The sequence below is a fragment of the Mustela lutreola genome, chromosome 2, assembly GCF_030435805.1.
Source record: "Mustela lutreola isolate mMusLut2 chromosome 2, mMusLut2.pri, whole genome shotgun sequence".
Lineage (NCBI taxonomy): Eukaryota > Metazoa > Chordata > Mammalia > Carnivora > Mustelidae > Mustela > Mustela lutreola.
The window spans coordinates 286,657-308,519 of record NC_081291.1 but is presented as its reverse complement, the minus strand read 5'-3'; the positions used below and the strand labels follow the sequence as shown (position 1 = coordinate 308,519).

Sequence of the window (21,863 nt, the reverse complement as noted above, 5' to 3'; positions counted from 1 at the left end):
GGCCAGCCCCCAGACTTGCGGCTGGCATGGCCCCTCTTGGAGTAATCAGATTTTCCTTGGAGTAATCACCTCCTGTGCTCCCAACCCGAAGGATCCCTGGAGTGGGCAGCAACCCAGGCTGAACCAATTAGGGTCATCTAGCATTCAGCAAACCAGGAGGAGTCAAGTCTGAGATTTTTCTTTTCTGGGAAAGAGATACTCACTTCCTGCCTGAGCTGGAGGGGTGTGAGCCTGGAGCTGCTGGTGGCTCCTACCAAGGGCCAGGGAGAAGCCAGGCCAGCGGGACACTGAGCCAAGAGGGGCAGCAGAAATTCCCTGTACTGTGGTTGGAAGTCCTGGATCCCGCTGTGCCTGAATTCCTCCACCCCAAGATGAAGTCCATTTAAGCCGAGTGTCCGTCACTTGCAGTGAACAAAACCAGCTTTCACTAAGCCCGCTGACATTTTATTCAAGTCGAGCCTTTAGGACCCAGAGCTGCGGATCCGCAGGGGCTGTAGGAGTCACCCACACGGAAGTGCCCATCTTTGCCTCCAAGATGTAACCCCAGGACTCTCAGGGTCACCTCGTCCCACCGTCCTCCGTCGGAAGGAGGCCTGCGACAGACCCCTCATCCACGAAAGGTCGGCGGGCCGTGCACGAGGACCGGCCACGGTCAGGGCTCTGGCAAGCGGAGCCTGGCGGGCTCTCTCACCGCGCGTGTGAGGCGGACAGCCACGGCAGCCACCGAAGCCTCGCGCGTGGCGGCCGCTCCCGGAGAGCCCGGTCGGAGCCGGGCCTGGTCAGCGCCTTCCTGGGGCTGCCCTCCCCCCCCCCCCCCCCCGACGGCACGCGCGGCGCCCCGCGGCCCTCAGACGAAGACCTGGCTTTCCAGCCGGGTTCCAGGCCCTTTCCGCTCAGCCAAGGCCCCGGGCCGCGACTCCTCCACGCCGCCCCCAGGCCCCCCGCCCCCGCCGCCCCCAGGCCCCCCGCCCCCCCCCACGGCCGCCCCCACGCGCCTCCCTGAAAAGGGAACAGATTCTGCGCAGGCAGTGTTCTTTGCGGTGGACGATAGGGCCCACCCCCAGGCCAAAGGCGAAAGCTGATAGGCCGAACGAATCGACGTAGTCTCAGCCACTCCCCTCGCTAGCCGTTGGCTTAGAGGCGACCATGTGACCCAGCTCTGGCCAACGGAGGGAGAGAGAGCCTGCTGGGGCGGGGCCTGGGGGACCGCGGGCGGGGCGAGGGCGCACGTGACCGGCGGAAGCGGGTGTATCAGTGTCCAGTTCGCCGCTCTGACAAATTAGGGCACGTCCCGCCGCGCCGCCGCGTCTGCTCGCGGCGCTGGAGATCCGGAGTCTGCGGCGGCCTCTGCGGCCGACAGCGCGAGTGTCGGGGGTCGCGGTGAGCAGGGCACTACTGGCCCCGCCGCCGCCAGGGGAGCGGGGGTGGGGGGACCCCCGACCCGGAGGAGAAGCCAGGCCAGCGGGACCCGGCCCGGAAGCTGTCACCCTGGGCCCCCTGCGAGAGGGGGACCGTGGACGCAGTCCCGCCCCGGCGGCCGGGCACTGTTCACGGGGTGGCGTGAGCCACGAGCGCAAGCCCGTGGCCAGGCGGCTGGCTCCGCACAGTGAGGTCCCACGGGACGGGACCGCGCGCCGCCCTCCGCCGCGCGGTCCCCCCCCGTCGGTGCTTCTCCCGTGGCCCCGCCTCCCGCAGGCGGCGACCTGGTCCCCTGCTCCTCTCATTCATGCATCCGTTAGTGCTCCCGGCCCACCCTCTGTGTTTGCCCCGGCGACCGCACGGGGAGCGCAAAGAGGAAGCCTGAGCGCTCCGTTGGCCTGATCCGAGCCCGTGCCGCTGTGTCAAGGGCACGGCCAAGGAATGTCCCAGCGGGATGCGGAACCGAGACCCAACCGTGGAGGTGAGCAGCCATCGTGGATGAGGCTGCAGATGGGCCTGGGCTTCGGGTCTTTGGTGCTGATCACCCCGTTTGGTAAAGTGCTGTTGGTTCAGGTAGAGGAGGTACCCCTGGGTGTGTATGAATCAAATGAAAAAATAGAAATAAAAAATACAGACCAACAAATATAAATGTAAAGGATAAAAAGACATAACTGAAAAACTACAAATAAAAGATTAAAAAGAAAACCCCCAAAACTGCAAAAGTCGCCTGTTGGCCTGGAGGAATGTTGCCCAGTGGGACAGTGGCCTGCCTGCTCAGTGCCTTAGTCTCTTGCCTGCAATGTGGGTAATCCCTTGCTCTGGCCCCAAACCCCCCCAGGGCCTCTGATTTGCACCTCAGTAGGCGAGTACCTGAGCACCCCTACCACCCCCCCCCTCCCCGGGCCAGGACAGGGCCTCGAATGCTACCAGCTCAACAAGTTGAGTGCCGCTCCGGTCCTAACTTCCACGGAATTGTCCCACCAGAGAGGAGGTCCTAACACTCACATGGAAAGTTAAATAGCTAGAAAAAAGCTCTGAACATGGTCACTCACCCAAAATCAAAACCCACTCCAAAGCCGGAAAAAAAAGCTGACCCTGGAAGAGGGTTAGGAGAGGCCTTACCCCCTGAATCGTCCCCACTCAGAGGTGAAAGCTATTGTGTCCCAGGGGACAGGAGGAAACCCAGAAAGAGCCAGAGTCACCTGCCCAGGGGGAAGCTCCGATGGTTGTTGACTGCTCCTGCCAGGAGGCTCCTGACTCAGCCTGGGGCAGCGGAAGGAGAGGATGCTCTAGGCCGAGGGGAGGGGACACACAAAGGTCTAGTGACGAGACATATGCCCTTTACAGAGGCAACTGCTGGAGAGGCAGGAGGGAGACCCGTTTTAGGGATGGAAGACTGTTGGAGGGGATGTCTGTCCTTGTCCTGTAGTGTCTAAGAGGGGAGCACAACTGTGTTGTGGGAAGTCGGAGGGGGGAGGCATGGCCCTGTCCTGGGGGACTCTGTAGGGCCCAGGTGCCACCTACCTCCATGATCCACAGTCCAAGACCTTTCAAGGAAATGCTGGGAAATCCATCAGGAGTCCCCTGTGTTTCATTGTGCCAGGCCATCAGAGCACCCTCCCATCTGTCCCATCAGCAGCATGGCAGCCACCCGGCCAAAAATGGGTACCTGAGGGCCCCAGAACCTCAGAGCCATGGGGTTATACGCAGACATTGCCTGAGCCGGCATTCCAATGCCCCAGTTCCAGGGTAGCCCGCAGGCAGGGGCCCATGCAGAGGACACAGAGGCCCAATGATTGGGGCTCGAGTCCTGGCCTCGTGCATGAACTCATGTGCGCCCTCAGTCTCAAATGTAAGGTGGGGGGGGGGGGGTTTCTCAATTGCCCTCACGTTGTCGTGCTTGCTAGAAGATTGAACTTCAGCTCCCCCCTCCCCACCTCCCAACACCGCACCCTGCTTACTGAGCTCCTGGTCTTAGGATATAATCCTAAAAAAATCCTGCTTCCTGTTCCAGGGGCCGGCACCCAGCAGGGACTCACTAATTATTCATGTATTCAAGAATCTGTGGGACACTGACTTAGGATGAGCCGTGGTCTCAGGTTTAGGGCAATGTCGTTGCTACTCCTGGATTGCTGTAGGGGATGGCTCCAGGAGAAGGAAAGGGGGTGCTGGCATCAGGGTGCAGTATGGGAGGGGACCCTCTCAGGAAGGGGTTGGGGCAGCCTCCGGAGAAGCAAGGAAAGAGAAGGGACAGTGGGAAGGGCACTCCCAGCAGAGGGCATGACCAGACAAGGGTCCTGAGGTGGGCTGCAGCTGGGCCCACCCAAGGGAACCAGTGAGGCTGGGCTGGGAGGGGTGGGCTAGGGGCAGGTGAACTCAGGGCAGGCAGCAAGGTCCCATGGGGACCCGGGAGGCGCCATGGGTACCCCTGTGTCCTCCAAGCCTCATGCAGCCCCAGAACCCCGAGGCAGGTTGTGCTATCTGTACCGAGAATGAAGTGACCCACCTCGAGCCGCACAGCCAGCAATGCTTGGCGGGTCTAGAACACAGGCCTGCTGGTTCTGAGGCCTCTTGGGCGATACCTCATAGACTTCTGCAGAATGAAAGCATGAACGTGTTTGTAGAGTGAAATGAGCTAGGCCTGGGCATGAGAAGCCGGAAGCAAACTGCCCTTCCCTGGACCTGGGGTTTCCTGGATTCCCAGTGATGGGACCAGCATACATGCCAGTGGTCAGAGCAGGAATGCCTGCCTTGCAATCACCCCTCGACCTTGAGGGGGACAAGACTGGCTGGCAGACAAGTCCTTGTCCCTAACCTCTTGCCATTCAAGATCCTTTATACATAGGCTCCGTTTTGGTTCCAGTGCTTTTGTGGGAAGCCCAACTCCAACCTACTCCTATTCGTTCCTCAGAGCCCTGGCCCAAATCCCCTAGGATTGGTTTCCCCTAGGAAACCCTGTCTGTCTTCCAAGGCAGAGCCAGCACCACCCCAGGAACCCAGCCCCTGGCCCAGTCTCATGGGACTGCGGTGTCTCCTGGAGCCACGGAGCCATTTTCACCGTCTGTCCACGTTGTGTTCTCGCAGGCATCACAAGGTCCGGCGCGCAGCAGGTGCTCAGTGAATGTTCTGTTGAGTGGGTACATCAATAAATGCATGATTGGGCTGGACGTAACCTCAGAATCGACCCCGGCCTGTGCTGGGTGACAGTGAATGTTTGGCTGACTTATTTTGTGGGATGGGGCGGGGGGCGGGGGGGTTAGGCTTCCTTCGTTTTCAGAAACAAGGCCACCCCTGGCGGGCCTGACTCCCTGATCCCGTGGGTCACACTGTGGCACGGAGGCGGTCCTCCTTCGACCCCGGAACTGGCCTGTCCTCTGCATTCAGGGCACGAGTGTTTATGGAATACCTGTGCGCCAGGCGCTGTCCTGAGGCCATCTGGGAACGAGACACAGGCGTCCCTTCTGTGGAGCCGGCCCTACAGTTGATCAGGTGGAAAGAAGTGCTATTGAGAAAGGCGTCCCGGCAGGTGACACATTTGAGCAAAGACTGGAGAAAAGCGAGAAGAAAGCCACGCCGGTGTCTGGGGGGCACCCGCCAAGGGGCACAGCCAGTGCAAAGGGCCGGAGGTGGGAGCGCGCCCGGCACCCCGCACCAGCGAGCACGGCGAGGGGACAGAAGGGCGGGCGCGGCGGTGGGAGACGCCACTAGGGAAGTGAAAGCGACGGCCTGTTCCGGAGCGCAGGGGCTCGCCCCCAGCCCAGGCATGGCCCGCCCCTCGGCCTCCTCGCCGCTCACAGCCGGGCCTCGCCCCCAGCCGCTCCCCGATCCGGGTTGCCAGGGAGACTCGGCGCCCGCCCCTCCCGAGCCCCCGCCCCGGGCCCCCGCCCCTGGTCGTCGAGGCCGCCCGGAGCCCCGCGCGAAAGGCGCCCGCGCTGAGTTTGTCCCTCGGCGGCCCCCGTTGTCCGGGCCCGCGCCTGCCGCGCGCGCCGCCCGCCTCGCTCCCGCGCGCTCCCCACCCCACGCCGTGCGTGCCGTGCGTGCCGTGCGTGCCGTGCGTGTGCGTGTGCGTGCGCGGGCGCGTCGGCCGGCAAGGGAGCAGCAAACGGCCGGCGGCGGGCGCCGCGCGGGGGGCGGGCGGCGCGGAGGAGGCGGCAGTGGCCATGGCCGAGGCGTCGCCGCACCCCGGACGGTACTTCTGCCACTGCTGCTCGGTCGAGATCGTGCCGCGCCTGCCGGTGAGGCCCGGGCCGGGGCGGCGGGCGGGAGCGCTCGCTCTCGGCCTGCGGCGAGCGGGCTCCGACGGGGAAACTGAGGCCCGAGAGGCGTCGGCCCGGGTCTCTGCGGAGGGCCAGGAGGCGGGGTCCGCCGCCGGGGGCGCTACGGGGCCGATGACCCCAGAAGCGCGGCCTCCCGCCCCGCAGGCCCCTCGGTCCCTGCTGGGGAAACTGAGGCCCGCGGAGGCCGCGTGACCCGCGCTCGGCGCGCCGCCCGGCAGGAGAGAGGCGGGGGGCCCCGGGGGCCGTTCCCGGCGCGCGTGGTCGGCGCTGCGGGCGCCTGGCTGCGGGCCGCCCGCCGCAGCCCTCCCGCCCGCCTTCCCGGGGTCGCGAAGGGCCGGGCAGGCGGTGGACCTGCGCCCGGCCTGACAGCTGCCCCGGGCGGCTCTCGGGGCCGCGGGCCTGCGTTTCCGAGCTTCCCTGGAGCTCGGGGCGGGGGCGCGGAGGCCGGCCTGGGGCCGGGTGTTGCTCTCTGCTCGCTGAGGCCCGCGTTCCCGCAGCCGCGCGGTGCGGCAGGGGCAGCTTGCTGAAGGTGCGGGTTCCCAGACTCCTCATCGCGGAGGTCCCGGGTGGGAGCCGTGTCCCCCCGCCGGCCCGGGCGGCGGCCTGGTCCCACTCTCTCCTCCTCGGCGGGTGCCGAAGGGGAAACCCTGGGAAGCTCAGGCCGGCCGCGGCCCCGACGCTGGCCCTGGCCGATCCCGCGGGGCAGGCAGAGGGAGGTGCGGGGTCGGTGTCAGCGGCTACGGAGCACCGCTCCCTGCCCTCCTGGCACTTCGTCTCCGCAGCGGCCCGGCTGGCGGGTGGAGGCTGTTCCCCTATCGGAGGCGGGCTGGGGTCCGCCTTTCCAGCCGTGAGCACCCCTGGGAGAGGGGCCAGGGCGAGGGGTCTGTCGGTGTCCTCCCGGCCACAGAGGAGGAAAGTGGGCTCAAGTCGGGGTTTGGAGCGCGCAGTGTCTGCGCCCCCGAGCCTGGGAAGGGTAGGGAGGTGTGGCTTCCAGAGGCGAGGGTCTCCCTCCTCCGGGGAAGGGAGAATAAAAGGTGCCCTCAGATGTGGACCCCTGGGGGAGCCGAGCGGACCGGCCTGCGCCTGCCCCCCCCCCCCCGGAAGTCCCGCTTCTGCCTCTTCAGCTCTGCAGCCCCGGCTCCGCGTCTCTCTCGACCAGGGTGGGAAGGCACTGGTCCCCTGACGGCTTGCCGGCCTGGCCTAATGGCCTGCAGCCCCGCCACGGGCCCTGGGTCTCGGGCTTCCCCCACAGGGGCCTGCTTTGTGGTGGGGCCGGGCGGTCTGCACAGCTGTCCGCCCTGGGCCTCTCTCCCTGGGGCCAGCACCTCCCAGAGCCTGGGTCCTGGCCAGGTGTGGCCACCGCCTGGCCCTGTGGCCTTGGACCTGGAGGACCCTGACCTTTTGTAGTTGTCATGGGGCTGGTGAGGACCTTCCTAAGCACGGAATCCAGTGGTGTGGAGATACCCTTGGCCTTCGTCCTCAGAGTTCACAGGCTGGGCAGAGAGGCCGTGTGGGATGCGTGATTGGCAGATATTTGGTTAGGACGCTGGCAGGTTCTGTCACAGCCAGGAACGGTGAGGACGTGCCTGCTCGCGGGCCTGGGTAGGGTTCCACGTGGCGCAGGCGCAGGCGACCGGCCGTTGATCCGCGGGGGCACGCGGGGCACGCAGGGGGCGGAAACGCAGGCTCCGTCGACGTCGTAGCAGGGGAAGGTGGCCCGGGGTTCGTGTGCTGCACACATGGGGCCTGGCTTTTGTGCAGTTCCTACCTGGGATTTTTGTCACCGCTGAGGTCCCTCCAGAGGCCCTGAGACAGTGCCTGCTCTCAGGGGCTTCTCTGCAGGATCAGGCTGAGGTCGCCCCCAGCTGTGCTACGTCTCCACCGTGTGGCTCCGGGCAAGGCACTCCACTCCCTGGACCTCTGTTTCTTGGCCTGCGAGACGGGTTTGAGGAGCTAACCTGTGTCCGCCCTGTGGGGTCCAGTGGAAGCGCGTCGTGTGGAGGAGTGCCGGCCCTGACCCGCGGGGTGCACAGGGACAGCGGCGGCCTCGCTGGGGCAGGGCATGTGGGAGCAGGAACCAGACAGGCCGGCTGGCTTGAAGGCCTCTGAGGCTGGCGCACAAGCCTGGACTCGATCCTTCCCAGGAGAAGGCCGCGCTCGGGATGCAGCGGGGGTGCCGGCTTGGGTGGACGTGATTGCAGGGCTGTGGACGTGGCGCCCCTGAGGGCAGAGCCTGGCTGTGCCCGGCGTCTGCAGGGCTTCCGGGAAGTCCCACCGGGTGGACAGAGCAGGCGGCATCGTGGGGTCGTCACGCCCTGAGCTCCCTGCGGCAGGTGGCCCTCTCTCCCCTGTCTCGTTGACGGCGACCGCTTTCCTTCTCGGAGATGCCCTGAGTGCGTGCCCGGACGGAGAGCGGGCCTGCAGGGGTGCCGGGGCGCGGAGAGCCAGGCTGCCCTCGCGCTCTTCACGCGGCCACTGCTTGCTCCTGGGGGGTCTGGAGACGTCCTGGCCTTCAGGTTTCAGCAGAATGAGTGGAGTCCTCCCCACAGAGCCCTGGGGCTGGGCCTGCCTCCTGGGCACCATGTGGCTTCATTCTGGGCCCTCTGGCCACCTGACAGCCGTGTGGGGCCCTGCCCGTGGTGAGCTGTCCGTTTGCAGCTGCAGAAACCGGGGCCCTGGGCAGGTTAAGGGTGGAACTGACTCCAGTGGCTTGCTGGACTCGCGGAGCATGGAGTGGACGTCGGGCCCCGGAGATGCCTAGGGGGCCCTGACTTCCCGGGGAACGTGGACCCCACCCTGCAGCCCCGAAGAGGGCTGATGTTTGCTCAGGCTCTGAAGTCAGCAGGGGCAGAAGCAGGCTGAGCCCCAAGGAGGTGGCTGGGTGCCGGGGTGAGCCGCGCCCTAGGGCACCCCAGGCCTCTGAGCCATGTGGCAGCTGAAGCGAGGGGACACCCCCAGCGCAGTGGGCACACTGTCCTGTCGTATAGGCTCCCGGCTAGCCGTGGGTCTGAAGCACCCTGGGAAGACGGAGGAAGGTGGGCATGGGGACCCTGGGGGGAAGCGAGTGCTGGGCTGTGTGTGCACATCTTCGGCTCCCAGCAGGCCTCCCCCACGGCCGGGTCGTGATACGGCTCTGCACCCGGGCGTCCAGCGGTGTGCACGGCGCTCCCAGACGCTCGGAGGCAGATGGGGTGTGGACGTGGGCCGTGGTGGCCGCTGCTCAGAGCGCAAGAAGAAAGGGCAGGGGGGCTGGGCAGTGGTGAGGGGGCAGGGTCTCCTTTCCTATGGGGTCTGGGCAGGTCCCTCCGCCCAGTGACTGCTGAGAACAGCTGCGTGGGGCAGCAGGTGGCTCCTGAGGTCCGTGGGCTGGTGGGGCACAGGCTGGGACGCGGGGCTGTGTTTGGGCCTGAGTCTGTGTCCCTGTGGTGCGTCTGCACTGCACCTGGAGTTGTGGGTCCTGCAGGGGGCCCCGAGGGGCCCGGCCCCCAGAGCCCAGCGTCACCCTAGAGCAGACCATCCTGTGGGGCCTGGCCTGGCCATGCTGTGAAGGAGGTCGTAAAGGCAGGGCGGCCGGTGCTGTTCCCGAGGGCCGTCCCAGCTGACCTGGGCGACCTGGGCAGGTCAGTCCCGCGTCTGCACCCGCGTGTCCTCCCCGTCACGGAGGAGGGGCTGAGTCGCACCTCCGAGGCACGTCGTGGGGGCTGAGCACAGGAGCAGGGCGCTCTGGATTGAGTGTCCGTCCTGTCCGTGCTCCGGCCACCGCTGTTGGCGATGGTGCTGGGGTGGGCCCCTCCTCCAAGGGGGAGAGGTCACTGCTTCACCGTGAGGAGCCATGGGTCAGTGATGGGGGCTCACAGGTGAGGGCTGGGAGCCTGGGGCTGCCACCCCCTGGACCCAGGCTGGAGGGGCAGGCTCTGCCCCGTGGCGGCGGGCACTCCATCCAGGGTGTCCTTGCTGGGTTGCAGGCGTCTGCTGTTGGCTGCGCAGGTTGAACAAAGGTCTCTGGGGTGTGCCCTTGGAGGAGGAGGGCACGGGGACACCCCCAGATCTGGTCCCTTCCTCGCTGCCTATAGGCAGAGGCTGGAGTCCTGCCTGACATCTTAGGGGGCCCCCGGCTTAGGCCAACCTGGATTCAGCCGTGGGGCTTGCGCGGGGCTGGAGAGCGCTGAGGCAGGGCCCTGACCACGGCCAGCAGCTAGCCCTCTGGTCCTCGGTGGCTGCCGGATCTCAGAGCCCTAGGGTTGAGGCCATCCTCCATTTACAGGTGGGGAGACCGAGGCTTGCAGCCAGGAGGTGACGTTTGAGCAGAGACCCGACTTCCGAGCGGGGGCAAGCCAGGTAGCTATCCGGGAAGAACGCTCTGGCGAAGGGGACGGTGTGCAGGCCGTGAGAAGAGAGGGCAGGCGGAGGTGGACTGGTGGGGGCAGGGCAGCCGAGCGGCCGGCCGGCCTGTCCTGAGCTGACGCCGGGCAGCGTGGCGAGCAGAGAGTGGGGTGAGGGGCTTGTGCCCCCCGGGGACGCTCAGGAGCGCCCCAAGCCTCGCGGCGGGAGGAGGGGCTGCCTGTTCTGCAGCAGGTCGGGCTGCGCGGTTTGGGCTGAGGCAGCAGACACTCTGAGGCCGGCCGGGGAGGGGGCCAGGCGGGGGGCAGCCGTGGAGGTGGGAGTGGCCGCGCTCCGAGGGGAGGGGGCGGCAGCTTCTCACAAAGGCCCTCCCTGGCCTTCCCACCTGGTGACAGCGGACGCAGGCCTGGTTTCCGGCTCAGCCGGAGGGCGGGGGTGGGGCGGGTGGGCTCCGGCAGGGTGCAGAGAGAGCCTGGACCTTCCTGCCCACCCTGAGCCGAAGCAGCCCTGGGTGACGCCTGGTACTGTGACGTGGCCGTGCCAAGCCATGGTTTGGGTCCGGGCGTCCTAACCGAGGCCAGCCACAGACACCGGCAGCCCCACCAGCCTGCGTGCTGACCCTCCCTCCCCTAGAGGCTCTGCCGGGCAGTGAGAGCCCGCACCCTGAGGGCTGCTCGCTCCCTGTGCCACAAGCTGCCCAGTGCCCCCACGTCCCTGCCATCCGTGCTCCTTCTCACGGCTTCGTTGACGTATGACCCACCTGCTCACGGCGTGCTCTCCGGTGTTTCCTGTGTGCTCAGGAGCCCTGTACCCAGAACTTTCCATCAGCCCCGAGGAAACCGTGTTCCCATCTGCCATCCCCTGCCCCAGCCCCTGGGCCCCCACGAGTCCCCTTCCCGCCCGTGGAGGAGCCTGGTCTGGACGTGTCACATGCGTGGACACCCCGTGCGGCCTCCTGTGTCTGGTTCCTTCTCTGTGTTGTGGGCTTGGGGTCTGTCCCCAGGGCGGGGCGTGGGGGCCTCGCTCCTGCTGGGGCCAGGGACACTCCCGCATGTGGGTGGGCTACATCCACCTGTGCGGGGACACTGTGCTCGTCACCACCTTTTGGCTGCCGTGAGTCGTGTCGCTGTGGACGTGCACTTAGGGTTTGGTGGGACGTGTGTTTCCGTGTGTCTCGGCCACGTACGCAGCCGTGGACTCGCAGGGTCGTCGCGTGAGTCCGTGTGCAACTGTCCGAGCAGCTGCGGGACTGTTTCCGAAGAGACGGTCCTGCGTCACGTCCCCGCCAGTGACGTCCGCACGTCCTGGCCGGCACTTGTCACTGCGTGTCGGGGTCGGGCTGTCCGGGGGGCCGTGACGTGGCGTCTCCCCGGCTCTGGTTGGCATTTTCCTGCTCCCGACAGGGTGGGCGTCCTGCCGGCGTCCTGCTGCCCTTGTGTCTTTGGAGAACTGCCTGTTTTGGTTCTTTGGCCATTTTTGCACTGGGTGGTTTGTGGTTCTGTTGTTGAGCTGTTAGGGTCTGTGTGGGTCCTGGACACCAGCTCCTGTGGCCTGTGCAGCTTCTTTCCATCTGGCTCAGACACTCCTTTGGGGCCCCCTTTGCTTGTGGCGTCCAGGAAGGTGAGGGGACGTGGCCTGTGCTGTGATGGCTCCCGCGGCCCTGACAGAGGGGCCTGGCCTCCCACCTGTGCCCGTGGCTCCCCTGGGGCCAGTCCCTCACTCTCCAGTCGGGACAGCACCCGTGGGCCAGAGGTGGGAAGGGGGTGTGCCACTGGGAATGGGGTCACGGGCCCCGTGCGGGGGCTACTGGAATGTTCCAGAAATGCCACTATGGATGTCCACAGGCTGGTCCCTGTCCCTGGGTGGTACTTCCCACCTTAGGTGCCCCCATCCTGGAACTCGGACTGTTGAGGCCTCCATAGTCCTGGGGCCCTACGGTCACTCCTGCGACCCTTCCAGAGCTTGGTACAGAGGCCTCTCTGTGCACGTGGTGGGGAGAGGTGCTCATAGAATGTTTTCGGTCTAAGTCGGGAACTGCTCAGTGGGCCCACAGCAGCTGGCCTGTTACAGGCCTTGTCAGAGCCTTTAACAGCTGATGTGGGTGAGTGGAGACCTTGAAATGACTTCTGTGATCCTGAGGAGCGTGGGCTGATGGACTGTGGGATGGCAGGAGGTGACCTAGGAGCCTGGGCCTCACCGGCACGAGGGGCAGCAGGTGCAGGGGTCACTAGTCATGGAGACACAGAGGTCGTCGCTGTGGCTGATGGGGGTCTGTGCTCATGCCCTCGCCAGGGCCACCCGGCGGGGCCTCTGCCAGTTCTGACGCTGGCCTGGGGCACCTTCCCAGGTGTGCCTGGAGCTTCTGCTGTGTGCCACGGCTAGAGGCGGGGGGGTCCCGCTAGCTCAGCCCGGGGCAGGGGCCCCGAGACGGCGCTCACATGCCCTCTCCTCTGCAGGATTACATCTGCCCCAGATGCGAGTCTGGCTTTATCGAGGAGCTTCCAGAAGAAACCAGGTGACGCAGGCCGGGTGCACGCTGGCCGGACCACCCTCGGGGTGCGGGCGGGGTTGTGGCTGGGACACGGGGTGCTGCGCCGAATGCTGGTTCTGTTCTGGGCGGGGAGAGTCTGGACGGGCTGTGGCAGGCAGGCGGGGGATGTTGGGGAGTCAGCCTCCACTTCCTGACCTGGGGCACGGGCAGGGCTTCGGAGGGGTATCGCAGCCCTGAGCCCTGCTGGGACACCCCTGGTGCTGACTTGCCTCCGTCCTCCCAGGAGTACAGAAAATGGGTCCGCCCCCTCCACGGCACCCCCAGACCAGAGCAGGCCGTCATTTGAGGTGAGTCCGGCCCCAGGTCGTGCGCCTTTCCTGCAGGCAGCCACCCGGCCCTCCCTCGTCCACCTGACCCTTGACTGCCGGGCCTGACCTTCCGCCTTCCTCCCACACACGCCAGGCCCCCCCAGCGTGTCCCCATCCCCCAGAGCCCTGGGTCGGGGCAACACCCCACGGTGCGTGGAGGACGCCTGGGCTCCCAGGTGGCAGCTCAGGGGCCCGGCCTGTGACCACGGCCCTTCCCCCGCAGAACGTGGACCAGCACCTGTTCACGCTGCCGCAGGGCTACGGCCAGTTTGCTTTCGGCATCTTTGACGACAGCTTCGAGATTCCCACGTTCCCCCCCGGGGTGCAGGCCGATGAGGGCAGGGACCCCGAGAGCCGGCGGGAGAGAGAGCAGCACTCCCGGCACCGGTATGGCGCCCGACAGCCCCGCGCCCGCCTCACTGCACGGCGGGCCACCGGCCGGCACGAAGGCGTCCCCACGCTGGAAGGGTGAGGCCCCTGGGGGGTAGCCGGCGGGCGGGATGCTTGGGGGAGTCTTGAAGCCTGCCCCATCCCAGCGCAGGCGGACCGACCATCGGCCCTTCCGGAAGGGTCTGTGGGCGCAGAGGGGTGGATACTAGCTCTGGGGCTGACCTCCGGGCAGGGCGGTCCCCAGCACGTCCAGGCAGATTTTGCCTCAGCGCACCCTGCTGGGGGGGTGCAGACAGGGGCCCGGAAGTGTGGCCCAAGGGCCTGAGGACGGGCGAGAACTGGACAGCACCGAGGGCCCTTTGATGGGGTCCCTGCCTCTCCCCCACGCCCCCTTCCCGGATGCTCACCTGGCAGGGGCGTGGTTCCCACTCAGGTCCTTGTCTCCCAGGGCGGTTCCTCAGTGGAGCCTGGAGCTCCGTCCATGGTACCAGGGCGGCTTCCCTGTGGGCCGGGGCGTGTTCTGAAGGACGGGGCTGACAAGAGAACATTCCTCCGTGGGCCGGGCTTCTCAGGAGATTCCTAGTGGGGACTTGGCCAAGTGCAGACTCGCGTTGTGTCACTTAAGCTGGGCTCAGATGCACGGGCAGCCCTGGCGTGCTCTGCTCTGTTGGAATCCAGCCCGGGACACAGCCTGGGCTACGCCGATGACCCTGGTGTCCGGCGTCTGGGACCTGCCTGGCTCCCCCAGGCCCAGGCTTTGCCACCCCTCAGCCGGCATGTTTCGGAGCTGCTGGGAACGGCAGGGCCGGGAACCTCTGGGATGCACCCTGGCTTGTCGCGTGGGGAGCAGGTGTGGTGGGTGCTCACAGATGCTGCCCGGGCCACCCTCGGGTGGGTGCTGACCGCAGGCCTGGCCGCCTGCTCTGTTCCAGGATCATCCAGCAGCTGGTTAATGGCATCATCACCCCGGCCAGCATCCCCAGCCTGGGCCTGGGCCCTTGGTGAGTAGGTGGGTGGGTCCCCTAGCGCCCTGTCCGGCCCCTCCGCCACTTGAACCCCAGACCTCTCTGCCCAGGGGCGTCCTGCACTCAAATCCGATGGACTACGCCTGGGGGGCCAACGGCCTGGATGCCATCATCACGCAGGTACAGGGTGGGGTGCCTGAGGTGGGCACCGGGGTGTCACCATCTTTCCTTCTGCTGAGGACAAGGCTACCAGAGGATGAAAGGGTTCCTGGTGGGGATGCCCTGCTCCCCAGTTCTCCATAACTCCCATCCTGGGGCTGGGGTGCCCCACGTGGACCTCCACGGAGTCCTGAGCTGTCCTTGGGATGGGGTGGTCCCCGTGACCCTGGTGGGCCTTGTGAGGGCTTGCACTGGGGAGGCTGTGGCGCTTGGTCAGGGCAGGATCCAGCGCCTGGGCGGGACCCCCGGTGCCAGGAGGGGTCGCCCTGGGTGCCGAGTGACCCTGACTGGACGCACAGACGGGTGGGGAGGAGCGTGGGGCTCAGCTTTGTGGGGGGGGGCGGGGACCTGAACAGACACAGCCTTGGTGCTCTTGCAGGTAGCTCAGCCTTGCATTTCAGAGCCCCGCGGGGCGACGGGCCGCGCCTGCCTGCCGAGCTCCCGGCACTCTGGCCTCTTGTCTTTCAGCTCCTCAATCAGTTTGAAAACACAGGCCCCCCGCCTGCAGACAAAGAGAAAATCCAGGCCCTCCCCACCGTCCCCGTCACTGAGGAACATGTAGGTGCGTAGTCTCGGCCGCTGGGCGGCTTTCCCTCCCTGGCACTGCCCCCTCAGCAGTGCCCTGGGGGCGCTCACGGGCTCTCGTCCCGCAGGCTCCGGGCTGGAGTGCCCCGTGTGCAAAGACGACTACGGGCTGGGGGAGCGCGTGCGGCAGCTGCCCTGCAGTCATCTCTTCCACGACGGCTGCATCGTGCCCTGGCTGCAGCAGGTGAGCGGGGGCCGCGGCTTGGGGGTCCCCCGTGTGCTCCGCCTCTGACCCCTCCCCCCCGTGTCCCCACCAAGCACGACAGCTGCCCTGTGTGCCGGAAAAGTCTCACGGGACAGAACACAGCCACCAACCCCCCAGGCCTGACCGGCGTGAGCTTCTCGTCCTCCTCGTCCTCCTCGTCCTCCAGCTCGCCGAGCAACGAGAACCCGGCCGGCAACTCCTGAGCCCCCGCCTCCCTCCGGCCGGCCCCCAGAGTGAGCACAGGACCCCACCCGCACCGGGCCCTGTGGGGCAGTGGCCGGGGCAGGGGGGCACCACGGAGCCGGAGCCTGGAGGTGCCCCACCTGCCTTGGCTCCCACACCGCCCACCCCCGCCGCGGGCAGAGACTCGGAGCACCGCCGCCTCCAGGCTGGCATCTGGCACAGGGGCCTGGGCACACGGCACCCCTGGGGGCGTCCCCAGCTCCCCCACCCATCTGTCTCTAACCTCACCCTCCACACAGCAGCGGCGGAAAGGTTTTTATAATTTTAAATTATTACCGCTTTGAAATAAACGGACGTTTGAGCTCACACGCGGCCCTGCATGATCTGTGGAAAGACCGGGTGGAACCGTGAGGCCCGGGGTCTCCATGATGCCCGGACAGGCTGCCAGTCCCCAGCCCGGGCGTCCCCGGCCCAGGCGCAGGGGGCTCGGGGCCACGGGATGACCAGCAAAACAAGAACAAAACTGCTCCGACAGACGTTTTTTAAAGGAAAAAAATATGTGTATCTTGAAAGCTATTTAAAAATACACCTACTTAGAAAGAGAAGCAGGTGGTTCGTGTTTTCCTTTTGCGCGGGCGCTGGGGGCGGGCTGAGCTGTGGCGCTTCTGCCGGCTGCGGACCCCAACCCAGGAGCTCGCCAGCAGCCCCCCCCCCCCCCCCCCCCCCCCCCGCCGGAAGACGACAGAGCTTCCCTGAGGGTAGACCCAGCTGCCGGGGACCAGCGCCTCCCCAGCCCGGCCGCCCCTGTCCGCGGCGAGCATCCTCTGGTCAGCACGGCCCGGCCGGCAGGCACCTGCTCCCCGGCCTCACTCTCCGTGTTTTAAGTGGAAGGTGGCTGCTGAGAGGGTGGGCGCCTGCAGCCCGCCCAGGGACTGCCGCCCGGGGTGGGACACCTGAGCGGACCCACCAGGCCCAAGGCTGCAGAGCTGAGCTTTGAACCTGGGCTCTTCCCTCTGCCCCTCTTCTGTCTGCTGGGGCTCAGCCTGGGGGTGAGGACTCAGGGGTGCTGGGAGGGCAGCAGGCACGGCCACCCCAGGTTCCCCCAAGCCCCTGGAGGATGCAGGCACGGAGCCCCTGTGGCCTGCACGTGCCCTCCCCGACTCCCCAACCACAGGAGCGGGGGGCCCTGGCCACGGCTGCCTCTGAAGCAGCTTCAGACTGTGCGTGTGCGTGTGCATGTGCGTGTGCTTCTGTGTTCATTCTACGCCCTGTGACCACCACACACCGATTCCCTGACAGTTCTAGGCTCAGAAATACAGCAAGGAAGGCTCACCCTCTTTCCTCCGGGCCCAGGGAGACCGGCTCCCGCCCTTGCCTGGCCCGCGGCCCCCTCCATCCTCCCCGCCGGCAGCGCCGGGTCTGCCCGTCTCCGGGACCCCCACCCGCTGCCTCCCTCTCCTGAGGACCTGGTGAGGACGCCGGGTACCCTTGGGAGCCCAGGGTCACCCCCACATTGGGGCCCTGACAAGGTCCCCTCTGCCGTGGGAGGGGACATGTCCCAGCTCCCAGGACGAGGACAGGGACCTGTCACCCTGTGGCATGTCCATGCCGCCCCCTCTCCCCCAGCCTCAGACCTTGCTCTGCCCGAGCCTCTCCCAACCTACCTCCCTCAGACACCCCAGTGGGCTCCTATCACAGAGCCTTTGCCTAGGCTGTGTCCCAGCCCTTCTGGTGACACATGGCCATGTCCTTCATGGGCCTCTGTGGCCCAGCTTGTGACTGGACACCTGTGGCCTCTGCTCAGCTCATTGTCCACCTCCCCCCCCACTCAGGCACTCCTGGGGGTCAGGTCGTGTCCGTGGGGACCTGCAGTGCCCCCGGCCTGGCACATGGCCCACACTCCATGAATGCTTGGGGAGAAGAGGAGTGATCAGACCGGCTTGGCCACGGCCTGGACCTCACCGGCCCCAGGTCCGTGGCCGTGCAGCTCAGGCATCCTGCAGACCCGGGGTCTCAGGAGACCAGGACAGGCAGGAAGTGGGTGGACAGGTGGTGCCGCTGTGTCCGGCCGCCACGCCGCGGGGCCCCCTGCCCATCCAGTGCCAGGAACATGGGCCGGCCACGGTGACGCCAGCGGAGCGAGGCATAGGTGTTGTAGCCGTTCTCCTCGATGCGCTCCTGGAACCTGCAGTGGGCAGTGTAGACCCGCTTCGGGGGGTCGGGCGTGTGAGGCGGGCCCAGGACCCTCTGCTCCCCGCAACACCCACCCACCAGACACCCCTCACGCTGCACTCACCGACCCGTAGAGGCGGCCCCTGCGGTTCATGGCCACGTAGAAGCCCGTGTGTACAGCCTTGAGGACCACGACGCCCACGCGGATGGAGCGGATCTCAATGATGCCTGGGGGTGGGGGGGTGGGGCAGGGCTCAGGGCCGGCAGCCCACCGTCCATTCACCCGCACGCTCCCACTGGCGCTCATGCGTTCACCCAGCCCCTGCCGTGAGCTTGGCCTTGTGCTGGGTGTGCTGACACAGGGGGCACACAGGCCCTGCCAGGAGCACCCCAGGGTGGGGGTGGGAGGGGCGAGAAGGACACTGAAGCCAGTGTAAAGGCCTGAAGCAGGACGGGCCCTGCGGTGGGGGGGGCTCAGGGTGATGATCAGCTCCATGGTGGTCACTGCCACTGCAGGAGCCCCAGCCGTATGCCAATCTCTGTACCCAACAACCCCAGGTGGGAGGGGCCAATGTGCCTGCTTCCCAGAGAGGAACCCTGAGGCCTGGGAAGTGGCAGATGGGAGACCCTGGAGAAGACTTGCCCACTTGGAGTGGTCCAGCGAGGCTGACCCAGGGGTGACCAGGCCTATTCTGGAGCTCAGGCCTCGCTCTCTGGTCTTCAGTCTGGACTTGGATGCCTAAGGTGATGGGGAGCTCACCTCATGTCACATGGGGCCTCTGTACCTGCTCTCTCTCCTAGCAGGCACCCAGCTCCTTCTCTCTACATGAGAGTCAACTTAAGCCCACCTCCTTGGAGAGCGCCCGGACTTCTCCGGTAAAGCTGCCCGTCCGTCATCCCCTGTACATCACCCTGTTTTCATTTTCTTTGCTCCCTACATAGCCACCCGTGAAATTACTGCATCAGTCATTCACTTTACCCACTGCCGCGGGAGCCCCATGATGGTGGGCTGTCCTGGTCGCTCCTATGTGCCCCTTCTGCCCACTACAGTTTACAATAGGTACCCAATCAATACCCACAGAATTAAAGAAAGAGAAAAGCTCCAAGAGCCTCCCTCCACAGAACTGTCAACCATGTCACCACTTTTGCTGCCCAGATGGGGAAACCGAGGCTCAGAGAGAAGCAGTGACTGTCCCAACCCACCTAAGATCCAGGCCCCACACCCAGCCTGAAGACACCCTGCCTGCCTGTGCCCACCACCGATGGACTGGCCCAGCCAGTCCCCTTGTCATTGTCCTTGTCCGGTGAGCGTAATGAAAGCCTTGGGTGCCCAATGAAAGCAGATGGAAGGGCAGGGGGTGATTACCTGCCCTAATGGTGGTGATTCAGGTAGTGGCCAGTGATTAGCCATCCCCAGCCCGGGCCTCAGAGCTCTGGGCAGACCAAGACAGGGCTGCAGGGTCACGGAGGCTCTCGATCCCCGGCAATCCCGGGGCTGCTCCTTCTCCTTTGCTCCCGTGCCTCCTCTTGCCTCCTACATTACACATTACTCCTACATTATGGAGCGCCTACTGTTTGCTGGGCAGGGCATCAGGGACAGTTCTGGGCATTAAGGAGCCCCAGCAACACCCCCACCCTGACCCCAGCAATGTGACCCTTGGGCAGGTCATTTTCCCTTTCTGTCCCTCATCTACCACAATGATGTGTGGGAAGAAAGACAGGGGTCCCTCACCCCAGCAAGTTCTGAGTTTGGCTGTGCAGTGTGGGGAGTCCAGGGCTCAGACCCTCGCTCTGCTTCCGCTTCTTTATGCAGCCGGGACCTGGGGTGGGGGGCTTCCAGGCGCCGCCATCTCCCCCCTGGAAAGGGACCCAGGGATCCCAGCCTCAGCTACTGTGCCGCGGAGCAGGGCCAGGGCTGGGAGCTTCCTCTGCGACGCCTACCTCAACTGCCCAGCCCTCTCAGCGCGGGCGTTGGCCCACTGCACAGATGGGGAAACTGAGGCCCCAGCAGCCGCCACTCACCCTTACGGGACAGAGGGCCCTGCTGGTCCTTACCACCGCTGCTGCCCCTGTCCTTCCCGCCGGCCTGTCTGCCCCGCACCCCTCCTCGAACTCACTGTCGGCGCCGTGACGCCAGCGGGTGCCCTGCACGCGGCCGCTGGTGTCCACGCGCAGGAAGAAGTGCGTGGAGGAGAAGAGGCGCCGCCAGCGCACGTCGCCCTCCAGGTGCGGGTAGCTGCGTGGTCTCCGCGGACTGCCCGGGGTCCCCGCGGCGCCGGGCGCCCGTGCCAGCAGCAGCCACACCAGGCCCAGCCACAGGCGGCCGCGCATCGCCCCGCGCCCCGATCGCCGCCGGCTCTGCCTCCCCGCGGCGCGTCCGCGGCTCGGCCATCGCCGGGGCGGGGGCGGGGCGCCTCTGCCGGGCCAGCCCGCGCGGGCCAATAGGGAGCCTGGGGGGCGGGGCCTGTGCCGCAGGTGGGCGGGTCAGGGGAGCCAGGGTGGGGCCGTGGGCCAGGAGCCCACCAGTGGAGAGGCGGCGGCAGGCCGGTGGGCGGGGCGCCGGGCGGGCTCAGCGCCTCGGGGGCGGGGCCAGGATGCGGGGCGGGGCCAGGATGCGGGGCGGGGCCCATTCGGGAAAACTCGCCTGCCTCGGCGCGTGTTTGTCTTGCGGGGCGGGGAGCAAGTGCGTGTCGGTGAGTCACCGGCTTAGCCTGCAGGAGCTGCGGGGGTGTGGGTGTGAGAGAGGCGGGCCCGCAGGGACACGGAGGGAGACAGAGACACAGCTCCAGGGAGGGACGCGGGGAAGGCTGCGAAGAGTCCAGTCTGTGAGGGACAGGCGCTGGGCAGGGGACCCGGAGCAGTCCGAGACCAGCGCGTGGGCGGCTCTGGCCTGCGCGTCTGCGCCAGCCAGGCCTCTGCACTGGGCATGCCTCGGGGCCCTTGTCTGCTCCCCAGGAGGCAGGCCCTCAGGGTCTTCCCTGAGGGCTGGGCCCGGGCGGCCGTGTGGGTCGAGGGACTGTGGTGCACACCCGCGTTCCGGGGCCAGCGATGGGGTGCTGAGGCGAGAGGGGGGCTGGCGGCGGCCCCGCATGTGTGCATGTCTGTGGCCAGCCGGCAGGGCATGGACGATGACTGGGGCACCAGCATCCTGTCCCCATGGTCCTCCAGAGCTGCATGTCGGACGAGGGTGGCCCCCTTTCCAGCCATACCTGCTTGTCATTTACAGACACACCCAAGCCCCACAGGGAGCCACTCCGTGTCCTGGATCCTGACAGGAGCAGTGAACCCCCATGGACTCAGAGTCGAGAGACGTCATTGATAGGTGCAGAACGGAGGCCCGAGGGGGTCAGCACCTTCCCCAAGGTCCCACACAGGCCACATCCCAGGACTTGAGTCCCTGCCCCTCTGCTCCGCTAGGCCCAGTTCTACTGGCAGGGCCCCAGGTGGCACCTTTTAAGAGCACCTGGGCGAAGACAAGGTGACAAGCCTGACCCAGTGGGGTGCAGGAGGGGTAGCCGGTCTCGCCAGAAGCCAGGAAGTCTTCCTGGTGGCTCTGGGGATTCCCTGATCCTTCTTTCTGGTCCCAGGAAGGCCATGTATGGGGTGTGCCCGAGCCGCAGGACCCCAGGACTGAGATGGGAGAGGGTGTCCCCAGAGCCCTGCGGCCAACCCCTGAGGGATCCTGCGTATCTGTGTCACCTCCCCAAGCCTCAGTGACACGTCTGGAAAATGGGCCCGGTGAGAAGGCAGGAGGGACGGAATGAGGTAGTCCACAGCAGCACTGGGCAGAGGGTGCAACGCACAAACCTGGAACAACACCCTGATTCCCGCCCGCCAGAAACTCAGTCTTCCCGTCCTGGAGTGTCCCCACCCTGCCCTCCAGGAGGACAGTCTTCGGGGATCTGTGTGATGGGGGTGGGACCCACGCCCAGGGACGCCCAGGAAGCTGTCCTGCCCCAGGAGTTGTTGGAATTTAATAACAGCTTCATTGAAATAAAATTCACATACCACACATTTCACCCATGCAAGTGTACAACTCAAGTGTTTTCAGGACAGGGCTGTCAGCTGTCACCTCTATCTAGTTCCCGAACATTCCATCACCCCAAAGGAAACGCCATCCCATCAACCATCACTCCCCAGCCCCCGGCCCTTGTGAGCTCCCTTCCCGTCCGTGGAGGAGCCTGGTCTGGCCGTGTCACACGCGTGGACTCATGCCCTGTGTGGCCTCGTGTGTCTGGTTGCCTCCCT

General features: G+C 66.3%; 3 protein-coding genes and 1 long non-coding RNA gene across 9 annotated transcripts in view; 1 reads left to right on the top strand and 3 right to left on the bottom strand.

Moving 5' to 3' along the window:
* Positions 1-1,015: 1,015 nt before the first annotated feature.
* On the bottom strand, positions 1,016-5,392 carry LOC131823158 (uncharacterized). Of its 3 annotated transcripts, none has more exons than XR_009350504.1 (3): positions 4,478-5,384; positions 2,944-4,012; positions 1,016-2,708 (listed from the first exon to the last, which is right to left on the bottom strand). It is a non-coding gene; the product is annotated as an uncharacterized LOC131823158 (long non-coding RNA). The 3 variants fall into 3 exon arrangements; XR_009350503.1 differs by having other exon boundaries at positions 1,016-2,007; positions 2,622-2,708; positions 2,944-5,331; XR_009350502.1 differs by having other exon boundaries at positions 2,944-5,392.
* Positions 5,393-5,495: 103 nt separating this feature from the next.
* On the top strand, positions 5,496-15,809 carry RNF126 (ring finger protein 126). Of its 3 annotated transcripts, none has more exons than XM_059159136.1 (9): positions 5,496-5,654; positions 12,494-12,552; positions 12,812-12,875; positions 13,120-13,364; positions 14,219-14,287; positions 14,362-14,431; positions 14,939-15,032; positions 15,124-15,239; positions 15,378-15,809. In XM_059159136.1, the coding sequence occupies exons 1-9, from the start codon at positions 5,580-5,582 to the stop codon at positions 15,381-15,383; spliced, it is 798 nt and encodes a 265-aa protein (XP_059015119.1). In that variant the 5' UTR covers positions 5,496-5,579; the 3' UTR covers positions 15,384-15,809. The 3 variants fall into 3 exon arrangements, with proteins under 3 accessions (XP_059015119.1, XP_059015116.1, XP_059015117.1); XM_059159133.1 differs by having other exon boundaries at positions 5,497-5,654; positions 15,314-15,809; XM_059159134.1 differs by lacking the exon at positions 5,496-5,654 and adding an exon at positions 9,961-10,034 and having other exon boundaries at positions 12,494-12,593; positions 15,314-15,809.
* BSG (basigin (Ok blood group)) overlaps positions 10,309-21,863 on the bottom strand; it is a 60,544-nt gene continuing 48,989 nt past the window's right edge. Inside the window, exon 8 of the mRNA XM_059159138.1 lies at positions 10,309-10,321. The gene's annotated coding sequence lies outside the window, so the exon portion shown is untranslated. The remainder of the gene's footprint in view (positions 10,322-21,863) is intronic.
* On the bottom strand, positions 16,045-20,013 carry FGF22 (fibroblast growth factor 22). Of its 2 annotated transcripts, none has more exons than XM_059159139.1 (3): positions 19,733-20,013; positions 17,740-17,843; positions 16,045-17,628 (listed from the first exon to the last, which is right to left on the bottom strand). In XM_059159139.1, the coding sequence occupies exons 1-3, from the start codon at positions 19,944-19,946 to the stop codon at positions 17,374-17,376; spliced, it is 573 nt and encodes a 190-aa protein (XP_059015122.1). In that variant the 5' UTR covers positions 19,947-20,013; the 3' UTR covers positions 16,045-17,373. The 2 variants fall into 2 exon arrangements, with proteins under 2 accessions (XP_059015122.1, XP_059015123.1); XM_059159140.1 differs by having other exon boundaries at positions 16,048-17,651.